Here is an 18246-nt window from a genome sequence, read left to right as displayed (position 1 = left end):
GATACTAAGAAACTGAGGCTGCATATGTCTACTTGTACTCACTGCCAGACCTCCAGCTAGGGACTGCTGTGTCTAATAGGATGTAAAACCAAGGGCCAGGCACCTGCAGCGAGTGACCTGTCGTGCGTAGTTCAAATCCACACTTAGCAGCAACATTGCTCCCTTCAGAACGGTTAGAAATGATGACACTCCCCATTGCACAGCCACTGAGAAAATGTGCGTGACACTCGGCATACGGCTACGCTAGGCCGGGGTCCACGCTGTAGCAAGCGATCCACTCGCGGCGGGTTGTCACAGGCACTAGATCTGCAGGTACTCCCCAGTGCTTGCCGGCACCGCACCGGAACAAGAGTAGCGGGCGTCAACAGGGGCTGCCAGCGGGAGGACACCGCGATAAGCACCTGGCCCTGAGCTGGGTGCCATGTAACGTACACCAGGCCTACCAGAAAGGAAAGAAACGCCCCCATAGGTACCCCACCGCCAGGCCGCTCCCTGGGTCTTCGGCCCTTCCACACCCCCCCCCACGGCCACGGCCACGGCCACGGCCACGGCCACGCCCACGCCCCCAGGACCCACCAACGAGACGCTGCTTCGCAGCCACACCCCAGACCCTAGTAGCCCCACGCCGCACCCACGGCCACGCCCCTAGCTCCGCCCCCCGCTCGTGCTGACACGGCGACCCGCCCCTTCCCCTGGCGCGCGGCGCTTGAGAGCCTCTCCCCCGCGCGCCGATTGGTTGTAACGTCAGGGCGCCGCTGTTCCCCCTCCCCGGCCCCCGTGGCGATTGGTCGCGGCGGGTCCCGGAAGCGCCCCCAGCCGGAGGCCGCTGAGAGCGGAGCGGCGCTACCGGTTCCTGCCGCCCCGCCGGCGCCGCCATGAACCTCCGCGCCTCGGTCAGCGAGTGTCTGCGGGACTGGGAGGAGCTGCAGGGCAGCTTCCAGCACGTGCAGGTGCGGGGGGCCGAGCGCGCGGGGGGCAGCCGCCGGCCGGGGAGGGACGCTGCACGTGTGGTTACGGGTTCTGGTTCCCACTGGCCGAGGTCTCTGCTCCCCCCGGCTGGGACCTGTTCCCCTCCCGCCGTCCAAGGAGCCCTGGCCTGATGCGCCTCGGTGCTGGGGGAGTGTCCTGCGCGCTGTGGGGCGCCCACCCCCTGGCTCGAGGCGCTCCCCGCTGCCTGGGGTGGGCAGGAAGGATCATCTCAATGGCTCCCGGCTGTGGGCCAGCGGCTGGGGCTGGGGAGACCCGTGTGTGCGTGTGGGAAGCAGCCACGGGGCCTCAGCAGTCACCACACGCATCCTCTCTGAGCGCTGGGCTCTCCACCCCGGCTTCTAGCCTGCAGCGTCAGACAGACACTCGTAACTGCCCGCCGACCTGCACCAGCAACACCTGACCTGACTTACCAGCCCGGAACCCAAAGACCGCGGCAGTTACATTGGTTGGCGATGCGGGGTGCTTTGCCCCCCGAGTCTCAACCCTGCCCCAGCTGTCCCTGCAAAAGGCAGAGCCTTGCACTGCCCTGAAGGGTTGTGCAGCCAAGGCTCCCGGGGGGAGGGTGGGAAAGACCTGCGTCTTGGGATTGAGGACCCATCACTGAACATACCTTGCTTCCCGCCGCCTGCATTGTTTAAATCCCAGGAGGCTCCAGCACAATCGTTTTGCCACATGGGGGCAGAAGTATTAAGACATCCTCATAAGTAACAATTCACGACTTTATACAGCACCTCCCCCGCGAAAGTACAAGCAGTCCAGGCTATGCAGTACTGGAGTGGGGCACTGCCTTTGGAGAGGCGTTCATCTCAGTCCGAGTTGTTCAGGGTGGGTGGGGTACACGAGTAACTGGCTTTTAGAATAGCTCTGCTCTCCATTAGGGTGCTAAAAGACCTTGCCTTAACAGCTCTACCAATTTGCAACAGAACTCTATTCAAACAACAATCTGCAATCTCTGGCTGTAGTCAAACCAGATAGTCAAAACATGCAAGAGTGGCCATTTGGGGCATCTACTTTTAAGTCAAATATTAACCCTTCTATCTCAGTTGTCATCCAGCAGGGCTCTGCTTGGCTGGGGGCTGAATAAACCCCTAGTGAGGCATGGTCTGTGTGTGGCCAGCCAAGCATCCAGTCTGGAGGGAATTATCTTGGCTATATGAATACAACAAAACACAAACTTTAGGTGTGGTCTCAGGCAAGGGTAGAAGGGAAACAGCAGAGAGCAGTTCAGCCTCATGTGCTCCAAATTATATGTGGGAGACCAGCAGGCTCAATTACTGGCAAGCTTTTCATTCAGTACCTGCGTCTGGCTGTCAGTTCTCCAGACATTTTGTCCGCATCAGTGGAGTGTTGTGACCTTCTCATCCCTGTTCACATTTCCTTTGCTATGTGTCTCCTGATGTGTCACATGCTGGTGATTTGGTGTCCTTGCCAGCCAGGACTGAATGGTCTCATTGGCTGGGGAAGCTCTCACAGCTTTTTGGGCTGGGCTATTTCGGATTTACATCTTGGGCAAATGCAGCTGGAAGGGAGGCTGTTATCCTTGAGCCTTTCCACTAACACATCTGTTTTGCGGGTAGGCTGGTGTCTCTAGATGGGTTTCCTTTTGGTAAATAGGGGGATGCTTGAACACATGCCCTATGCGGTTATTAGATGATGGTGTGTTTGTCTTGCTGCCTTGTGTGATGTACACATTGAGTCAGGTATCTTGTTCTGTAAAGCATTTTGCAATCGCATTGTATGACAACATGTCACCTAAATGTCCCTCTTTTCCACATGACTCTTGTTCACCTTGTGCTTGGCCAGCTCCTGCGTCAATTACATTGGAGCCCTGCCAGCAACATGCCTTGGGGGAACATTCTTTTGTCCATAGTCTTTTGATTGAGGCCATGAGTAGAGGGCAGCAGCTCTCAAACTTCAGTGCACCGGGACCCTCTTGACAACAAAAATTAGTACATGACCCCTGGAGGGAGGACAAAGGAGGGCCAAAGCTGAAGCCCGAGGATTTCTGCCCTGGGCAGAGGGCAGGTGAGCTCAGCGGTGGGTGGTGATACGTGAAGCGATCTGGAAGGTTACGAGGGTAAAACAGTAGGTTAACTTTGGCTTAATGTCAAAGGGTGTATCTTGCTAAGGAGCTTTGCTTTTAGTTCCTCATGTTCAGATGTTCTGTTCTCTGAGACATCCTCTCTAGGCACCCAGGTCTGCAATACTTCCCATGTGTTTATAGTTGATGCCTCATAGACCCTGGCTGTACAGATGACACGGTTCACTAGGATGTTGGCAATGCAGCAGTTTGATAATGAACTGTTCATTGTGGAGGTGTGGTGATAATGGGGGAGTGCTGTTCACATACCTTTTCTCTTTCTGCTGACATCCATTCTGCTTAGCTCTGGGGTATTTCCTCACTTTCTTGCTCAGGATCTGGCATTTCAAAGAGGACTTTGATCTTGTCGGCACCTAAGTCAGTTTAGACTCTGCTTTGGGTTAAATGCCACATGCCTTTAACATGACCTTGGGTACCTCTTTATAGAGCTGCCTCTTACGAGCTACTCTGTGTCCAGTAGGAACTAGTGGCAGATAAGCTATACCAAATGGCGTATTTCCAACATATTTTAGTATGGGATCCTATGTATTTTTAGGTCCTTACGTGGCCCCCATTCTGTATAGATTATGAGCACCTCATAATCTTTAATTATCAGCACCCTAATGAGGTGGGGAAATACCACTTCACAAATGGCTAGCTGAAGCATGGTGAGTGTGGTTTTTCTCCATCCCTTGAGGTTTTTGAGTCCTGGCTTGACAAGGTCCTGGCTGAGATGACTGAGTGGGACTAGATGACTTCCTGAGGTCCCTTCCAGCCCTAGGATTCTATGACTAAGTGACTTGCCCAAGGCTACACACAAGTCTATGGCACAGCAGGTAGTTGAGCCTGGGCCTTCCAAGTCCTAGCTAGTGCCCTAAACCACAGCACCATCCTGCCCCTTTCCTGCAATACGTGACAGTAAGAATTCATTTTTGCTGCGACTCCACGTATGAGTTAGACATTGTGCCCTGTGCTAGGAATCCCCAGTACAAAGTGCGGTGAACCTTACCACAGATTGCCCAATGTTCCTGTGCCCTGGCAAGGTGCATAGGGCTGAAGTCAGCTGTCATCTGTGAGCTGTACTTTATTATACTAGAACTCAGCTTGTTCCAGAGCTGTAACCACACATAACTAACCACTGTCAGGGCCATGATTACAACTCTGGCATCCATTGCTGAGGACTATAGAAGGGGTTACATTCTAGAGACATCCTCAGCCTGCAGGAAGGGTTATAGTATGTGCCCCACAAGGACCACCTTCATGAAGTCCTTGTGCAGTGGGAAGTCAGGAAGGCTGTGGATGTCCTGGCTCAGGAACTGCCGCCTCTGGCTCGTTTATGTTGGTTCTGTCAGGGTTTCCTAGATGTCTAACTGATAAAGCATCTGCTTGAATTACTGCAGCTCTTGCCAAATACTGAGTTCACTTGTATTGGCTCCTTTTACAGAGCTGAATTTTGGTGCGTCATGTCCAGTGATTTACAGGTGGCAAACCCTGAATAATCTGTTAACACACCCCTCTGCAGGGTACACGGCGGTTCTCTGGGACTTAGTCAGAGAACAGGGGGTTTCCAGCCCCACTGATTGTTGTTTAACATGCTGTTCCTGTTCCATGAGTCTTGCCCACAGAGCGCAGGGGAAGGGAAGCTGCTCAGAGAAGTGGGATTCCAGTAGCTCTCAGAAATGGGGATTATTTTTAGATAGAAGTCAGTGGGCGTACTACTTGGCACAGCTTACAGCCAGGAGTGAAGTGTTCTGAACTTCCCCCTGGAGTTACAGCAATTTGCCTCAACCCTACCACCCAGTATCTCAAGACCAGAATATCTTAGGTGAAACCTGATGATCTTCAAAAACAGCATGGTGGCCTTTTGAATGAAGGAGAACTTGAGGAACTAGCTTGAGACCACCAAACTCATTTCACTCAAGTGTCTCAAGATGTGCTGGACTTCAAGACCCCCCCCCTGCACCAGGTTGGGATCCGTCTGATTTCCCGCATCTCCCTGTTCTGACTTGCTTCTCAAAATGAAACGACTCTTCAGATCCTGTTGTCACCACTCCTTGACCCATCAACATGATGCCTTCACGCTCTTTCTCCTCTGAAAAGTCGCTGCTGCCCTGGAAAGCACCCTGGAATTTCTATCCTGCTTTTAGGGGATAGAAATATCCCACATGAAGATGGACTCCAAGCTGTTAGAAACATTATCCCTGATGAGACTGAGGCACAAATGGTGGCGGAGCTTTGTGACTTTGTCCTCACCCACAACTATTTCAGATTTGAGGACAATTTATACCTTCAAATCAGTGGCACTGGTATGAGCACCCACGTGGCCCCACAGTATGCCAACATTTTTATGGCTAACCTGGAAGGACGGTTCCGCAGTTCTCGTCCCCTAGTGCCCCTCCTCTGCCTGCGCCACACTGACGACATCTCCATCATCTGGACCCATGGGAAGGAGGTACTTGAAGAGTTCCACCGTGATTTCAACAGTTTCCACCCCTCCATCAGCCTCAGCCTGGACCAGTCCACACAAAACATCCACTTCCTGGACACGACTGTGCAGATAAGTGATAGTCACATAAATACCACCCTATACCGAAAACCCACAGACCGCTATGCTTACCTACATGCATCCAGCTTCCATCCACAGCACGCTGCACAATCCATTGTTTACAGCCAGGCACAAATGGACAACTGTATTTGCTCTGACCTGTCAGACAGAGACAAACATCTACAAGACCTTTACCAAGCTTTCCTCAAACTACATACCCACCTAAGGCAGTGAAGAAACAGATTGAAAGAGCCAGATGGGTAACCAGAAGCCACCTGTTATAAGACAGGCCTCGCAACGAAAACAAGAGAACACCACTGGCCATCACATGCAGCCCCCAGCTAAAGCTTCTCCAACACATCATCAGTGATCTGCAACCCATCCTAGACAATGATCCTTCACTCTCACAGACGTCGGGAGGCAGGCCTGTCCTCACCTACAGACAGCCTGCCAACCTTAAACAAATTCTTACCAGCAACTATAGACCACAACACGGTAACTCTAAACCTAGAACCAATCCCTACAACAAACCTCGCTGCCAGCTCTGCTCACATATCCACATCAGCAATATCATCACAGCACCTAACATCAACCACACCATCTGGGGCTCCTTTACCTGCGCATCTACTAATATGCTGTCATGTGCCACCAATGCCCCACTGCAATTTCCATTGGCCAAACTGGACAGTCACTGCGTAAAAGAATAAATGGACACAAGTCAGACATCAGGAACGGTAACATACATAAACCCGTAGGAGAGCACTTCAATCTCCCTGGACAGTCAGTAACAGATTTAAAAGTAGCCATCCTACAACAAAAAAACTTCAAAAATAAGATGGAAAGAGACATCTCCGAGCCGCAATTCATTTGCAAATTTGACCCCATCAACCAATGAATAAACAGAGACTGAGAGTGGTTACCCCTTACAAAAGCATTTGCTCTGCTACGGAAGTTCACACCTCCACATTAGAATCTGACAATGGGCCACATCCCCCCGCTGCCCCCCCCCCCCCCCGACTGATCTGACTTTTTACTCCTCTCTTGATGTGCACTACTGATAATGGGCCATTTCCACCCTGACTGAATAGACCTTGTCAGCTCTGGCCCTCCCTTTTACCGGGACCCCCCCTCTTTAAATACCCCTCTGAACCCCGCCCCCTCCACACACACACACACACACACACACACACACACGCATCTGACGAAGCGGGTCTCTGCCCACGAAAGCTCACACTCCAAACTGTCAGTCTATAAGGTGCCACAGGACTTCTTGTTGTTCTCGAAGATACAGACTAACACGGCTCCCTCTCTGATACAAATTGCTCTGGGTAGGCCCTGCTGCTGTGAACTAAACAGGACCTAGTTCGCATGTGCTTAGAACTCTCTACAAATCACCCACCTGTAGTCTGCACTGTGCAGACAACCCCTTGTACCCTGCAGCCAGATTCCTGCCCATCGCTGGATGGGAGGCATGGCAGCCTGCCATCCATCTCAGAACTTTCTCAAATCTTGCTTTATGTAACTTCCTGCCAAGTGTCTTGCCTGCAGGACGTCTCGGTGAAGCAGGGCTCAGTTAAGACGCAGATCACGCTGCTAAGAAGCATGGGCGGGGATACTACTTAAGCCCTGACGTTAAACCAGCTGCATCTACCCTGCTCCCCCGGCAGTGGGAGCTGAAACTAAGGATGCTCAAGTATGCCGGGACCTTGAAGAAAAACTTCATCGTGAAGTTAAGTGAAATGAGCCCAAGTTGCAGTGTGAATGACTGAGGAGGCAGAGTGGGGAAGGGGTGTAATCTGCTCTCTTCCCTCCCCCTTGGACTACAAGGGGCAGAGTCTCCTCCTTGGGAAAGCGACCGGTTCTTGAGAGACTTGGCCTTGTTTTGCTCGATTCAGCCAAGTTGTAAGAAGTGGGCAAAGGTCTAATCTAATGTCTTCACGGATTCAGTTCCTTCCTCTCTGTTGCAAGCAGTGGGGTAAAGGTTTTGCTGACTAAGAGCAACTTGTGAGCTACAGCCCTCAAACATGCCATAGCGCACTTGACGCGGGTCTGCTTGGACTGCGGCGTGCAAATTAAAAAGGCAGCGCCTTGGAAGTGGGGGCAGAATTCTTCTAGTGATGTAGAATTAGCCTGCAGGACTCCCTGCTGCGGGTCATAGAGACAAGCAATTAAACATACAGTGGCCGGAACACTGGGCTAGGATCAGCCTTTTGGTTCTGTTCTCAGTTCTGCCACTGACTGGGTGACCTTGGGCAAGTCACTGCAGTGCTCTGTGCCTCCATTTCCCCATCCATATATGAGGTTAATGATACTGACCTACTTCCAAAAGCCACGATGGCCAACTGGTTCTGAAGCAGCTGCGGTAGCGACCTAGCCACGTTATTCTGAAAGTACATTCATTGTCCAAGCCAGATAGCCACATGTGGCTAGTGACTAGGACCGTGATGCCCAACGTGCTAAAGCATTTCGAGAGCTACTGATAAAAGCTGTGCGAGGGCTCAGCGGGAGGTCTGCTGTGCACTCACCTTTAACTCTCGTTCAAGAGGCTGCACGCGCTTGTTCATCATCCGCATCAAATGTGTCATATCCCCAGGGCTACCGTCGCTTTCCGGAAGGTAAACGGGTCCCTCCACCTGGCAGGGCAGCATTTCAAAAGCAGTCAGACACGCCGCCGGGCGTAACTCACGCTCACTGGCGAGGGGAAGGTAGCGGCTCTTTCCTCCCCTTTGCGCCAGGCAGCACAGTCAGTATTACAGGGGCTGCTCCCCTGAGCCCTCTGCCACTGGAGGCTGGGCTCTTCCCCAGAGGGTGGCTTTCTGTTCAGCAGCCTCCCCTGTCACAAGCAGTCATGTCCCAGCTGTGTGAACTTCCTCTCGGTCTGGAGCAGCAGTTCCCAAACGTTTCAGCATCACCCCCCCCACCCCAACACCTTTTGATTTTTTTGAGGAAACCCTCATGCTCCCCTACCTCTCTCTTACTGCAGGCCGGCCACCCCAGCCGCCTGCCTGAGCTCCCCTGCCCCCTCCCCCGCAATGCCAGGCACCCCCAGCCCCCCATCTAACCCCATCCTCCTCCCCCCACCCCACACTCACTCACCTTTGCAGGAGGCAGATGGCTCCACATGGGCCTTTCCCAGCTGTCTGCCTTTTATAGCAGCGGTCACCCACATGAAATGGCAGGGCCCAAGAGCCGGAAGTAAGGGCTGGTTTTTTCCTCCAGTGTGGGGAAATGACCTGAGGGGGCGGGGAGGCTGGGTTGCCTTGCACCCCCCTGGAATTTCTTCACCCCTCCTCCAGGAGGGCACAACCCCAGTTTGGGAAACCAGGGGCTGGAGGGAGGCTGTCGGCTTGTCCCTTCTTTGCTCTTGGGCCTGGAAGCTCAGGTGGCTCCTGAGAACGGGTGTGCCAGGACTTCCTTCTGGCTCCTAATACTATAATTGTAAAGTGTCAAATCTGATTTTCAATAAACAGTGAACAGCTTAAAAGCCCCCAATTGAACAGCTGACATCAAAATAGCAAACGATATGTGATCTCGAAACATGGATAACTCCCCCTACCGTCCTCCAGAGAGAGAGAAGGTTCGGGCGTGGAAGTCAGGAAGACAGTGGTACAAACACGTGTAAAGTGTGAGGAAATAGAATATGTAAAAAGAACCGGAGAGAGAGCCGAGTTGGTCTGTATCTTCAGAAACAGCAAGAGAAGTTGTGTGGCACCTTTAGAGATGATCAGATATTTTGGAGCATCAGCTTTGGTGGGCAAGGACCCGCTTTCTCAGATGCATGAGTGGGGTGGAGGGGTTTGAATCCTCCTCTGAAACGCCCCCACTCAAAAAATTGCAGAATAGTAGAGTGGTTTTTCTCCGTTTTCCCCAGAAGTAATGGCTTGGGCTCAGGGATTTGGCTGTGAGGAGGTGGGGTGTGCGGGGACTTTGTTCCCCTGGCTGGGTTGCATGTGTTCCCTACTGCCTGTAGCTCACCACAGTTGCCCCGAGTTCCAGAGGGCAGCATCAGTGCACCCTGGTAACGAGAGCCCCCAGGTGACACCTTTGTCCCAGGAAACAGGTCAAAGGAGAGGGGTGGGGCTGGGCTGACTTGGAGCTGGTAGTGGAAGGTAGTTAGTCTGGACTCGGGAGAGAGAAAAGTGGAGCCAAGGCACCAGCTCAGGGTCCCCCTCGGAGCCTCCTCTCCCAGGATGGATGGTACTGATGGTTCCTGTTTGCCATGTTGACCAGTCCACAGGGACGCGGTGTGGTACAGACTACTAACCCTTCTGTTCCACCTGCTGAAAGCCCAGACCCCCTTACCAGCTGGAAGGGGACAAGCAGGGACTGGAGAGGGAAGAGAGATGGTGGGAGGGGGGCCTGGGCAGGGGAGCCACTGGCTTCCCAAGTGCAAGCTTCCCCCCGACCCCTGCGTCCCACTGCTCATAGAGGCTGTATCAGCCAGGGAACATAATGGAGGCAAGGCCCCTTTCTCCGGTCTCCAGGTGTCCAGGGATGGATTTCCCCGTCCCTCATGCAGGGGGACGAGCCCCCGGGCTGTGCCGCCACTTAGCAGTGAAGCTGGGGCTCATTCTCTGAGGGCCTGCCTCCTGTTGCTCTGCTACAGTCCGCCCTGCCCACCACGCCTACAGCAGCAGCACAGACGGGCTCCGAGCTGAGGCCCTGGGCTCCCGCTGACCTGTCCTTTCCATTGCCAGGAGACCCATAAGCTGTACAAGCAGAAGCTTGAAGAACTGACCAAACTGCAGGATGGGATCTCCAGTTCCATTGCGCGGCAGAAGAAGCAGCTGAAGGAGCTGTCTCTTGCCTTCAAAAAGTAAGGAGCCACCTGGGGCCATAATGAGGTGCTCCCTTGGCTGAGGGAGTCGTGTTTCTGCCTTGGGGGGTGCTGAAGGGCCAGGACTGGCTGGGTCGGTGAATCAAGGCGACGTACGTGTCGGGTGAAAGACCTACAGCTTCTCTCATACCCGCCTTCCCTTTCTCCAGCGGTTGCGTCATACCTTGCCCACTTACAAGATCCATTTCCCATGCTGACTTCCTAGCGTGAGGCATTCCTGGGGGCTTCCCAAGGTGGACTCCGCCCTGGGAGTCTTCTCAAAGCCTCTCAGAGCTCTTGGGGCAGAATTTCCCCTCAGCACTAAGGTCACCCACCGGTGCGGCTGCAGGGCTAGAAAACGGGTGGCTGCTTGTTCGTGTAGGCTCCTGGCTGCTTCCTCTCACCCTACGTCCCATTCTGCACTGGGGGAACAGAGCCAGGGCTTAGCACCCAGCTTTATCCCCCAGTGAGTTCTGAATTTCTCGTTTCCTGCTGTCACGCCGCCCTTCTGTGGGACAGTGTCACAGCGCAGCCGCCATTTCCCCTTTGCACCCAGCCAAGGCACATTTCTTTCCCCAGCTGCAAATCCACGATCACCGCTGAACAGGAGTCATCCATCCGGGAGATCGAGAGCCTCATCAAGGAGAGGCAGAGCGTCTTCTTTGAAATGGAGGCATATCTGCCAAAGCAAAACGGGTAAGAAGCCACCCCAGGTCCAGCCGGCGACCTGTTGCTGGGGCCTCAGCTGCAGGAAACAGACTGTCTGGGGTGTTGCTCCAGCAGGGCATCCGTGAAACATGCGAGACAACTTGCACCAGCTGTAATTTCTCGTCCCTTATTTTCAAGCCTGGGTCACCTCATTCAGATCGGTGGCTCTGGAAAACCTGAGCGTAGCCCAACGGGGCCCGATGAGGTCAGCGGCTCTCTTGGCGCAATGCGTTGCTGGCTCAGAGCTCGGGGTCCCCATGGGACTGGCTGCTCAGCTCAGCAGTGTCTGGGGCGTAGCCGCCTGATCTCTGCCTGGTGGGGCGAGGGGGTTTGAACAGAGTTTGGCTCGAGGGCAGAGGTGCTCAAACGTCATTGTGCTGCGACCCCTGGTGCCAACAAAAATTACTACCCGACTCCAGGAAGGGACATCAAACCCAGCACCCACCTGAACCTGCCATCCCAGGTAGGGCAGAGCCCCAGCCCCATAGCCCTGGGCAGGAGGTAAGGGGTGGGTGGGGGGGGTTGTAAAATGAGCCCCGTCTCCCAGGGCTGGATCGAGGCAGTGGGGCTGGGGCTTCAGCTCCAAGACCCAGCCCTGATGACTCCATTCCAATGGGGCAGGAGCCCCGGTTTGCGACCCGCTCCTTAGCGCAGTGCCGGAGGCGGGGTAGCAAGGGCGGTAAGTGCTGCTCAGCCTCGCTGCCTTAGGAAGGGGAGAGCACCAGAAGAGGCGCCCAGGCAGGGAGTGCAGATCACCCACTAGACGCTTAGGGCCATTGCCAGGTTCCCAGCACAGCATCTCCGTGCTGGCAGAGCGGGCGTGGCCTGCAGTCCTGCCCTGAGCGGGCCTGGTGTGATGTGCAGGGTAACGTCGCCCATTCATGCTCCTGCCGTTGACTCGTGGCAATGGCAGCAGCCCTGCTTTGCTCTGGGGTTCCCCCCAAAAGCCCAGTCGGAGAAACCCCTCGTGCACGATGGTTGGGAGGGCCCGGGGTCTGCCCCCTCCAGGACTGACACAAGGAGGACCAATCCTACGGTGTGCAGGGGAGCTCGGCCAGGCACGTGTTTGACAGCTACCCTCTACCCCCCCAGTGGGGCCCTGTCGATCTCGGCTGCCAGTAACAGCAGTGCTGGGGCTCCCTTCCCGGGGAGCTCTGTGCCTCCTGCTTGCGTTCTCACCCCTTCTGTTCTCCTCTAGGTTGTATCTGAGTCTGGTGCTCGGGAACGTGAACGTGACTCTCCTCAGCAAACAGGCCAAGTAATGTCCCCTCTGCTCCCCCGTTTGCAGCCCCGGGCGGCAGAAAGCCCTTCACCCTCGGGCGGGCAGGCAGGACGTCCACTTGTCAGCTCGTTGCCAGCTGCCTCTGACCCTTGCCAAGCTGAGCCGCAGCGCTGAGCACTGATCAGCCTCTTCCTGCCCCCGCGTGCACGTACGACCTCTCCTACAGGAGGCTGCTAGTCACGCTGGCCTCTCCCGAGAATGAACCTCCTGACGCCTGCCCTTCTCTTGCACGAGTTTGCAACTGTACGTCCTCCGGCAGGCGTCTTGAGGCCAAGCCTAGCTGGGAGACCTACCAGGAAACCGCAGGCTAGTTAGCCGTTCGGCTGGCAGCGTTGGGGTGGTGGGCTGAACCCGGGGCTGCTCTTAGGACAGGCAGTGCCTCTGGAAGCACAGAGCTCCCTACCACAGGTCGGGATGTAATCCAAGACTTTCTCAACCCAGAGCACCAGCCCCCTTCCCTACAGTATCTTCTGTCTCCCATCTGCGACCCAGCTGGTGGGGGGCAGGGCTGCTCAGGTTACCCAGTCCCTCTCTGAGGTGTGGGGGGGTGGCCCGTATCAGCTGAATGTTGTGTGAAGACTTTGGGCTTATTCCCCCCATCCTTTGATCTGCTTCCCTGCAGGTTTGCTTACAAAGATGAGTACGAGAAGTTCAAGCTCTACCTCACCATCATCCTCCTCATCATCTCCTTCTCCTGCAGGTTCCTTCTCAACTCCCGGTGAGTCTGTAGCGGCGGCGAGACACAATAGCGACCATCTCCCGGGCTGAAAGCGGGGGCTGCTAACAGGGTGCTTAGGCATGGGGCTTGCCTGACAGCTGTCGGGTTGAGGAGCTTCTGGTCTAGGCTACCATGCCACCAGCGTGCTGACTGGTGCCCCTCTGGGACGTAGGGTCCTGCACGGAGTTCCCCCGGGGCGGGCTGGAGAAGGGACTGGGCTAGGCCTGGCTTTCTGGCTTGGATGGTTCGCAGCTGTGGGTTTGCCCGCTGGGTTGTGGTGTGGTGGTGTTGGGCCGGGCGTGGGGAATGCCACCCCCTTGTGGAGGAACCCGGAGCGCTCCCCTAAGCCACCACCTCCTGGTGTCTGTTCTGAAGACCATTTTGAGCTCGTCCGAGGTTGGAGCGGAGCAGCGTCCCAGGGACGGCACCGCTGTCCTGGCTGCGGAGCGTGGTCCGTAACTCGCTGGGGCTCAGGGCTCTCGGACGCCAGGGAGCCCCTTGCGCACTCGGACCGGGTGGTATTGTACCTGCTGTACCTGGCTCAGCATCTGGCTGGATGCCCGAGGGGCTTCTGCTCCTCTCCCCCCGTGCGAGTGGAGCAGCTCCCGCTGAGGCCAGCGCTGGTGGCCCTGCTGGAATAACTGCAGCCTCACAAGCCCCTGGCTTCCCAGAGCACACGGCTGTCTTTATCCCAGTGCTGTGCTGTGGCTTTCCGCGCTGGTCCCAGCCAGCTTGGCCTTGTGTGACCCGGTTGCTTCCGTGGGGGCTGTTTCTGTGCTGCGCTCTTAGGTTCCTGCAGGCTTCCTGTCCCGTGTGTTCCCATGCTGTCCTCCTAGGGGTCTCCCAGACCTCGGGCCCAACAGCCTGTGGGTGAGGCAGGAGTGGGACTGAGCCTGGGTTGCATTGCACCCCCCCCACCCCCCCTCCCTGCAGTGCTGCTGTGGCTGTTCCCAGCAGTTCTCTATTAGCTGGATGCTGCTCGGTGAACCTGACCCCGGCCCAAAGCCCCTGCTCTGCACGCGGCCGAGGACGGCCGCACACCCCGCAGTGGGGACGTTCAGCTGCCCAGCAGTGGTGTCTGGCTGGTTCCTGGGGGAGCCTCAGAGGCCCCGCGCTGCTCCCTCTTCACCCTCTGCTTCGTCTGGGGCAGGGTGACAGACGCCGTCTTCAACTTCCTGCTGGTCTGGTACTACTGCACCCTCACCATCCGCGAGTGCATCCTGATCACCAACGGGTCCAGGTGAGCGGCCCCGGGCTGAGCCCAGCTGGTGAGTGGTGCCTCCTGCCTGGCCAAGGCACAGCACTCCACAGGCTGAGCCATGAGCCCTCCTGGCCCTTAGGCTCTGCTCCTGGACGCCCCGGGGAGCGGGCCAAAGACGCTTGCTCTCAGGGTCGCCTCTGCCGGCTGGGAGGAGTTGGCTTCGTATCGGGAGAGGCGGGGGCAGGGGTTACAGGAGGCTGGCTCACTGCCACAGCCTGGGCACAGCAGTCACTGCATTGTGCCACACGTGGCTGTGCCCTGCTGGGGCCAGCTAACCACCTGCCCTGGCCTGTCCGCTTGCCCTCTGCGCTCCTTGTGAGCGGGGGCGGGTGCCCTGTTTCCCTGGCCCTCACCCGCCCCCCCGCAAACCTAGTCCTGCCTGCGCGGGTGTCTGATGCTGCCTCCCTCTTCTCCGCTCCCCCAGGATCAAAGGCTGGTGGGTTTTCCATCACTACATCTCTACCTTCCTCTCGGGCGTCATGCTGACGTGGTGAGTCTCCAACTGTCCGCCCCGGACCCTCCCGCCCTGCCCGCCTGCCTCACAGCTGGGGCGCGTCTCTGTCCGCCCCGGACCCTCCCGCCCTGCCCGCCTGCCTCACAGCTGGGGCGCGTCTCTGTCCGCCCCGGACCCTCCCGCCCTGCCCGCCTGCCTCACAGCTGGGGCGCGTCTCTGTCCGCCCCGGACCCTCCCGCCCTGCCCGCCTGCCTCACAGCTGGGGCGCGTCTCTGTCCGCCCCGGACCCTCCCGCCCGGTTCACACTGGGTCGCAGGGCTGCGTGAAGGATGAAAGCAGCAGAGCAGGCGCCTGCCAGCTCTCTGGTTCCCACAGAGGGGCCCCGCCGCCTCTGAGGCGTCAAGGGAGCAGCTGGGCTTTGTGACCCCTGTCCACCCTTGCTGACGTGACAAATGCACCTAATGCTTGTCTGGCACGAACCCACTTCCCAGCCCTGCTGCGTGTGGGACGAGCTGGGCTCACCCATCCCCTTGCCTCCTTTGATCCTGCAACAAACCGAGTCCTGCCCCTCAGCAGCCCCAGCGAGGGGCGAGGGCCTAGGGCCGGCGTCTGCTGCTGGGTGGTACTGGGAAGCTGCAGGCCAGGACTTCTCTGCCATGACACGGACCTGGGCTGTGGCAAGCTGAGCCACGGTGACCAGCCGCCCTACCTGTGCCTCAGCGCGCAGCTCCAGCCCCTCCCTTCTCCCCTGCAGGCCGGACGGGCTCATGTACCAGATGTTCCGAAACCAGTTCCTCTCCTTCTCCATGTACCAGAGTGAGTGTCCCTGGACGAGCCTGGCTCCCTCGCTGGGCTGCAGTGGGCTTGGAAAGCCACGGCTGCTTGGAACGACCTAGCCCGAGCCTCATCCCTCTCCTGTCAGCCTGTGCTCAGCCACGGCCTCTGGGCCCAACGCGCGTATGGGGGGTTCTCGATGGGCCACTAAGATCCCCGGGCCAGAGAGCGTTTCTCCTCCCTGGTGCTCTGTGCCTGTTGCAGAGAAGTGCTCCAGGCTGGCAGATTGCATGTGGGCAGTGCTGTAGGCCCCTGGCCCTGGGCACAGCCCTCGGTGGCCCATGCAGACTCAGCCCCCCGGGGCACAGCTGGGGTGATGCCTCAGGGTTTGCTTTTCACCTCCCTCCCCAGCCCCACCCTGGGCTCCCTCCGCTTGTGGCCTCCTGGGCTGCCGGAGAGCAGCAGGGGTTTGGTTTCGCTGGTCTCTGCCCCTTCCCAGCTGAGCGCTGCTCTCCCCGCAGGCTTTGTGCAGTTCCTGCAGTATTACTATCAGAGCGGCTGCCTGTACCGCCTGCGGGCGCTGGGGGAGAGGCACAACATGGATCTGACTGTGGGTAAGTGGCCTCTCGTCCCCCAGACACTGGCCAAAGCCCTGGGGGGGAGCTGCCCTCCAGCACTCGGCTGCCGCTGGCTTGGGAGTGTTCAGACCACTGTGGGGGACCAGGCCCAGGTGCTTGCCCTGACTTCATGCCTGCAGGACAGGTTGTGAGTGCTCCCCTGCTGGGGCGGCCCACGTGCGCTGACCTCCCTGGAGCTGCCAGGCACCTGCGTCAAAGGCTCCTGGCTTGGTTAACGACTCGCCGGCTGGGTGACGGCCCCGATGCTGCAGCGCCGCTCCTGGCACTTGTGGTCCAGCCAGCCCACAGCCGTGGCACCTCCCCTCCCCGGAGGCCTGGGCACAGTGGGAGTGGACAGACTTTGGTTCCTTATCGGGTATCCGACTTTGCTGCAGCCCAGTTTTTTCAGCCTGGTGCCATCACCTGCTCGCTAGGCCCCGCAACGCTGTCCTCCTCCTGGCCACGCCCACAAAGCAAAAGCCTCCTGGGGCTGTGGCACCTGCAGGGCCCTCGGGTTGCCCCCGACTCCCGTGTGCGTCTGGGGCCGCCTGGTGCTGGCTGGACAGCCTGGTCCTCTCAGTGCACTGGGGGGTGGTTCGGCTGTCAAGCACACAGCCGCCAGCGGGGCCCTCGTGCACTTCCTAAGGACGCGTCTGCCCCCTCCCCGCAGAGGGCTTCCAGTCATGGATGTGGAGGGGTCTCACTTTCCTGCTGCCGTTCCTCTTCTTTGGCCAGGTGAGTGCGTGCCAGCTGCTGGTGGGTGAGGAGCTGGGCCTCCCAGGGGGCACAGGGTAGCATGCCGGGGAGCCAACCAGCTCTGGGGTGCCCGTCTGTCAGCCATGGAGCTTGATGGGAGGGATGGGGGTGGGGTTGACGTGGGCCCATCCCGGGCCCCTGGTGGCAAGAATTTCGGACAGATCAGCCTGGGGCACTTGCTACCTGGCCAGGACAGCCCCTCTGCCAGAGAGGTGCTAGAAACATGGCTCTGTACCCACTTCCACCAGCATCACGGCCGAGCACCATGGCCCCAAGCCGTGAGCCGGGCCCTTCAGAGGCGTGGTACTACCCCCAAGCCCAGCACCACTGCAGGGCTCCCTTGTGCCATGAGTGCCTTCGGCTAGGCCACAGGGCTGGCCGGCCACACCCGGACGCTGGGCCCATCTTGCCTGTGTCTCCATGAAGGCAAACTCCTCCCTGACCGCTCTGAATCTCTTTCAGTTCTGGCAGCTTTACAATGCAGTCACCCTCTTCCAGCTGGCCAGGCACCCCGAGTGCAAGGAGTGGCAGGTGAGCCAGCCGCTCGGGCAGAGGAAGTTGCGGGGGGGTGTGCCTGGGCAGTTCCTCCCAGCAGTGACTCGAGTGCATGGTGCCGAGGGCGCCCCTGGCAAGAGAGAAGTTGCAGCATGTTTGCTGGGGCTGCTGCTGTTCTGCTGAGTAATGACCACAGCCTGGGGCTGTTTCCTCTCTGTACCTGCTACTGTTGGCTGATTGTGGGTGCCCAACCCCCTCCCTCCACTCGGGGGGTCAGAGCAGGGGTGAAGGGTCAGTCCTTGTGTGGGGCAAAGGCAGGAAGGAGAACCCAGCTCCATACGGCCCCCTGGGCTGCTCGGTTAATTCTGGCGTCTCCCGTCGGCTCGCAGGTCCTCATGTGTGCGCTGCCCTTCTTCGTCCTCTTCGTGGGGAACTTTCTCACCACCCTCCGGGTCGTGCACCAGAAGTTCCAGAACCAGCACCAAGACACGAAGGCCGAGTGAGCAGAGGCGTCTCCCCCTCTGCCCCCCACTCGCCGTGTTCCAGGACGCCTCTCTGCTCGCCCCCAGAACATGGGCCCATCACTCCTAGGCAGGCCTGGTGCTCTGCTCTGCTCCCCAGCCTAGTCCAGGCCACTCAGGGCCAGGTGTGACCCAGGACACCAGGCTGCTGTGTGGCTGTGACAGCCTGGCCCATGGCTGGAATCACGGTCCACCTGCAGCAGCGCAGCACTGGGCGGAGGATCAGTGC

The 18246-nt window shown here is 57.8% G+C and overlaps 1 protein-coding gene across 1 annotated transcript; it reads left to right on the top strand.

Moving 5' to 3' along the window:
• Positions 1-793: 793 nt before the first annotated feature.
• Positions 794-18134, top strand: TMEM120A (transmembrane protein 120A). Its single transcript, XM_075013496.1, has 12 exons — positions 794-950; positions 10313-10431; positions 11011-11127; positions 12338-12397; positions 13044-13139; positions 14290-14379; positions 14825-14890; positions 15609-15670; positions 16150-16242; positions 16916-16980; positions 17464-17532; positions 17886-18134. The coding sequence occupies exons 1-12, from the start codon at positions 876-878 to the stop codon at positions 17997-17999; spliced, it is 1026 nt and encodes a 341-aa protein (XP_074869597.1). The 5' UTR covers positions 794-875; the 3' UTR covers positions 18000-18134.
• The last annotated feature ends 112 nt before the right edge of the window (positions 18135-18246 follow it).

Source organism: Carettochelys insculpta, chromosome 19 (assembly GCF_033958435.1).
Source record: "Carettochelys insculpta isolate YL-2023 chromosome 19, ASM3395843v1, whole genome shotgun sequence".
In the NCBI taxonomy this organism is placed as follows: Eukaryota; Metazoa; Chordata; order Testudines; family Carettochelyidae; genus Carettochelys; species Carettochelys insculpta.
Note: the sequence above shows the minus strand (reverse complement) of the source record. Positions and strands in the feature narration are given on the sequence as shown.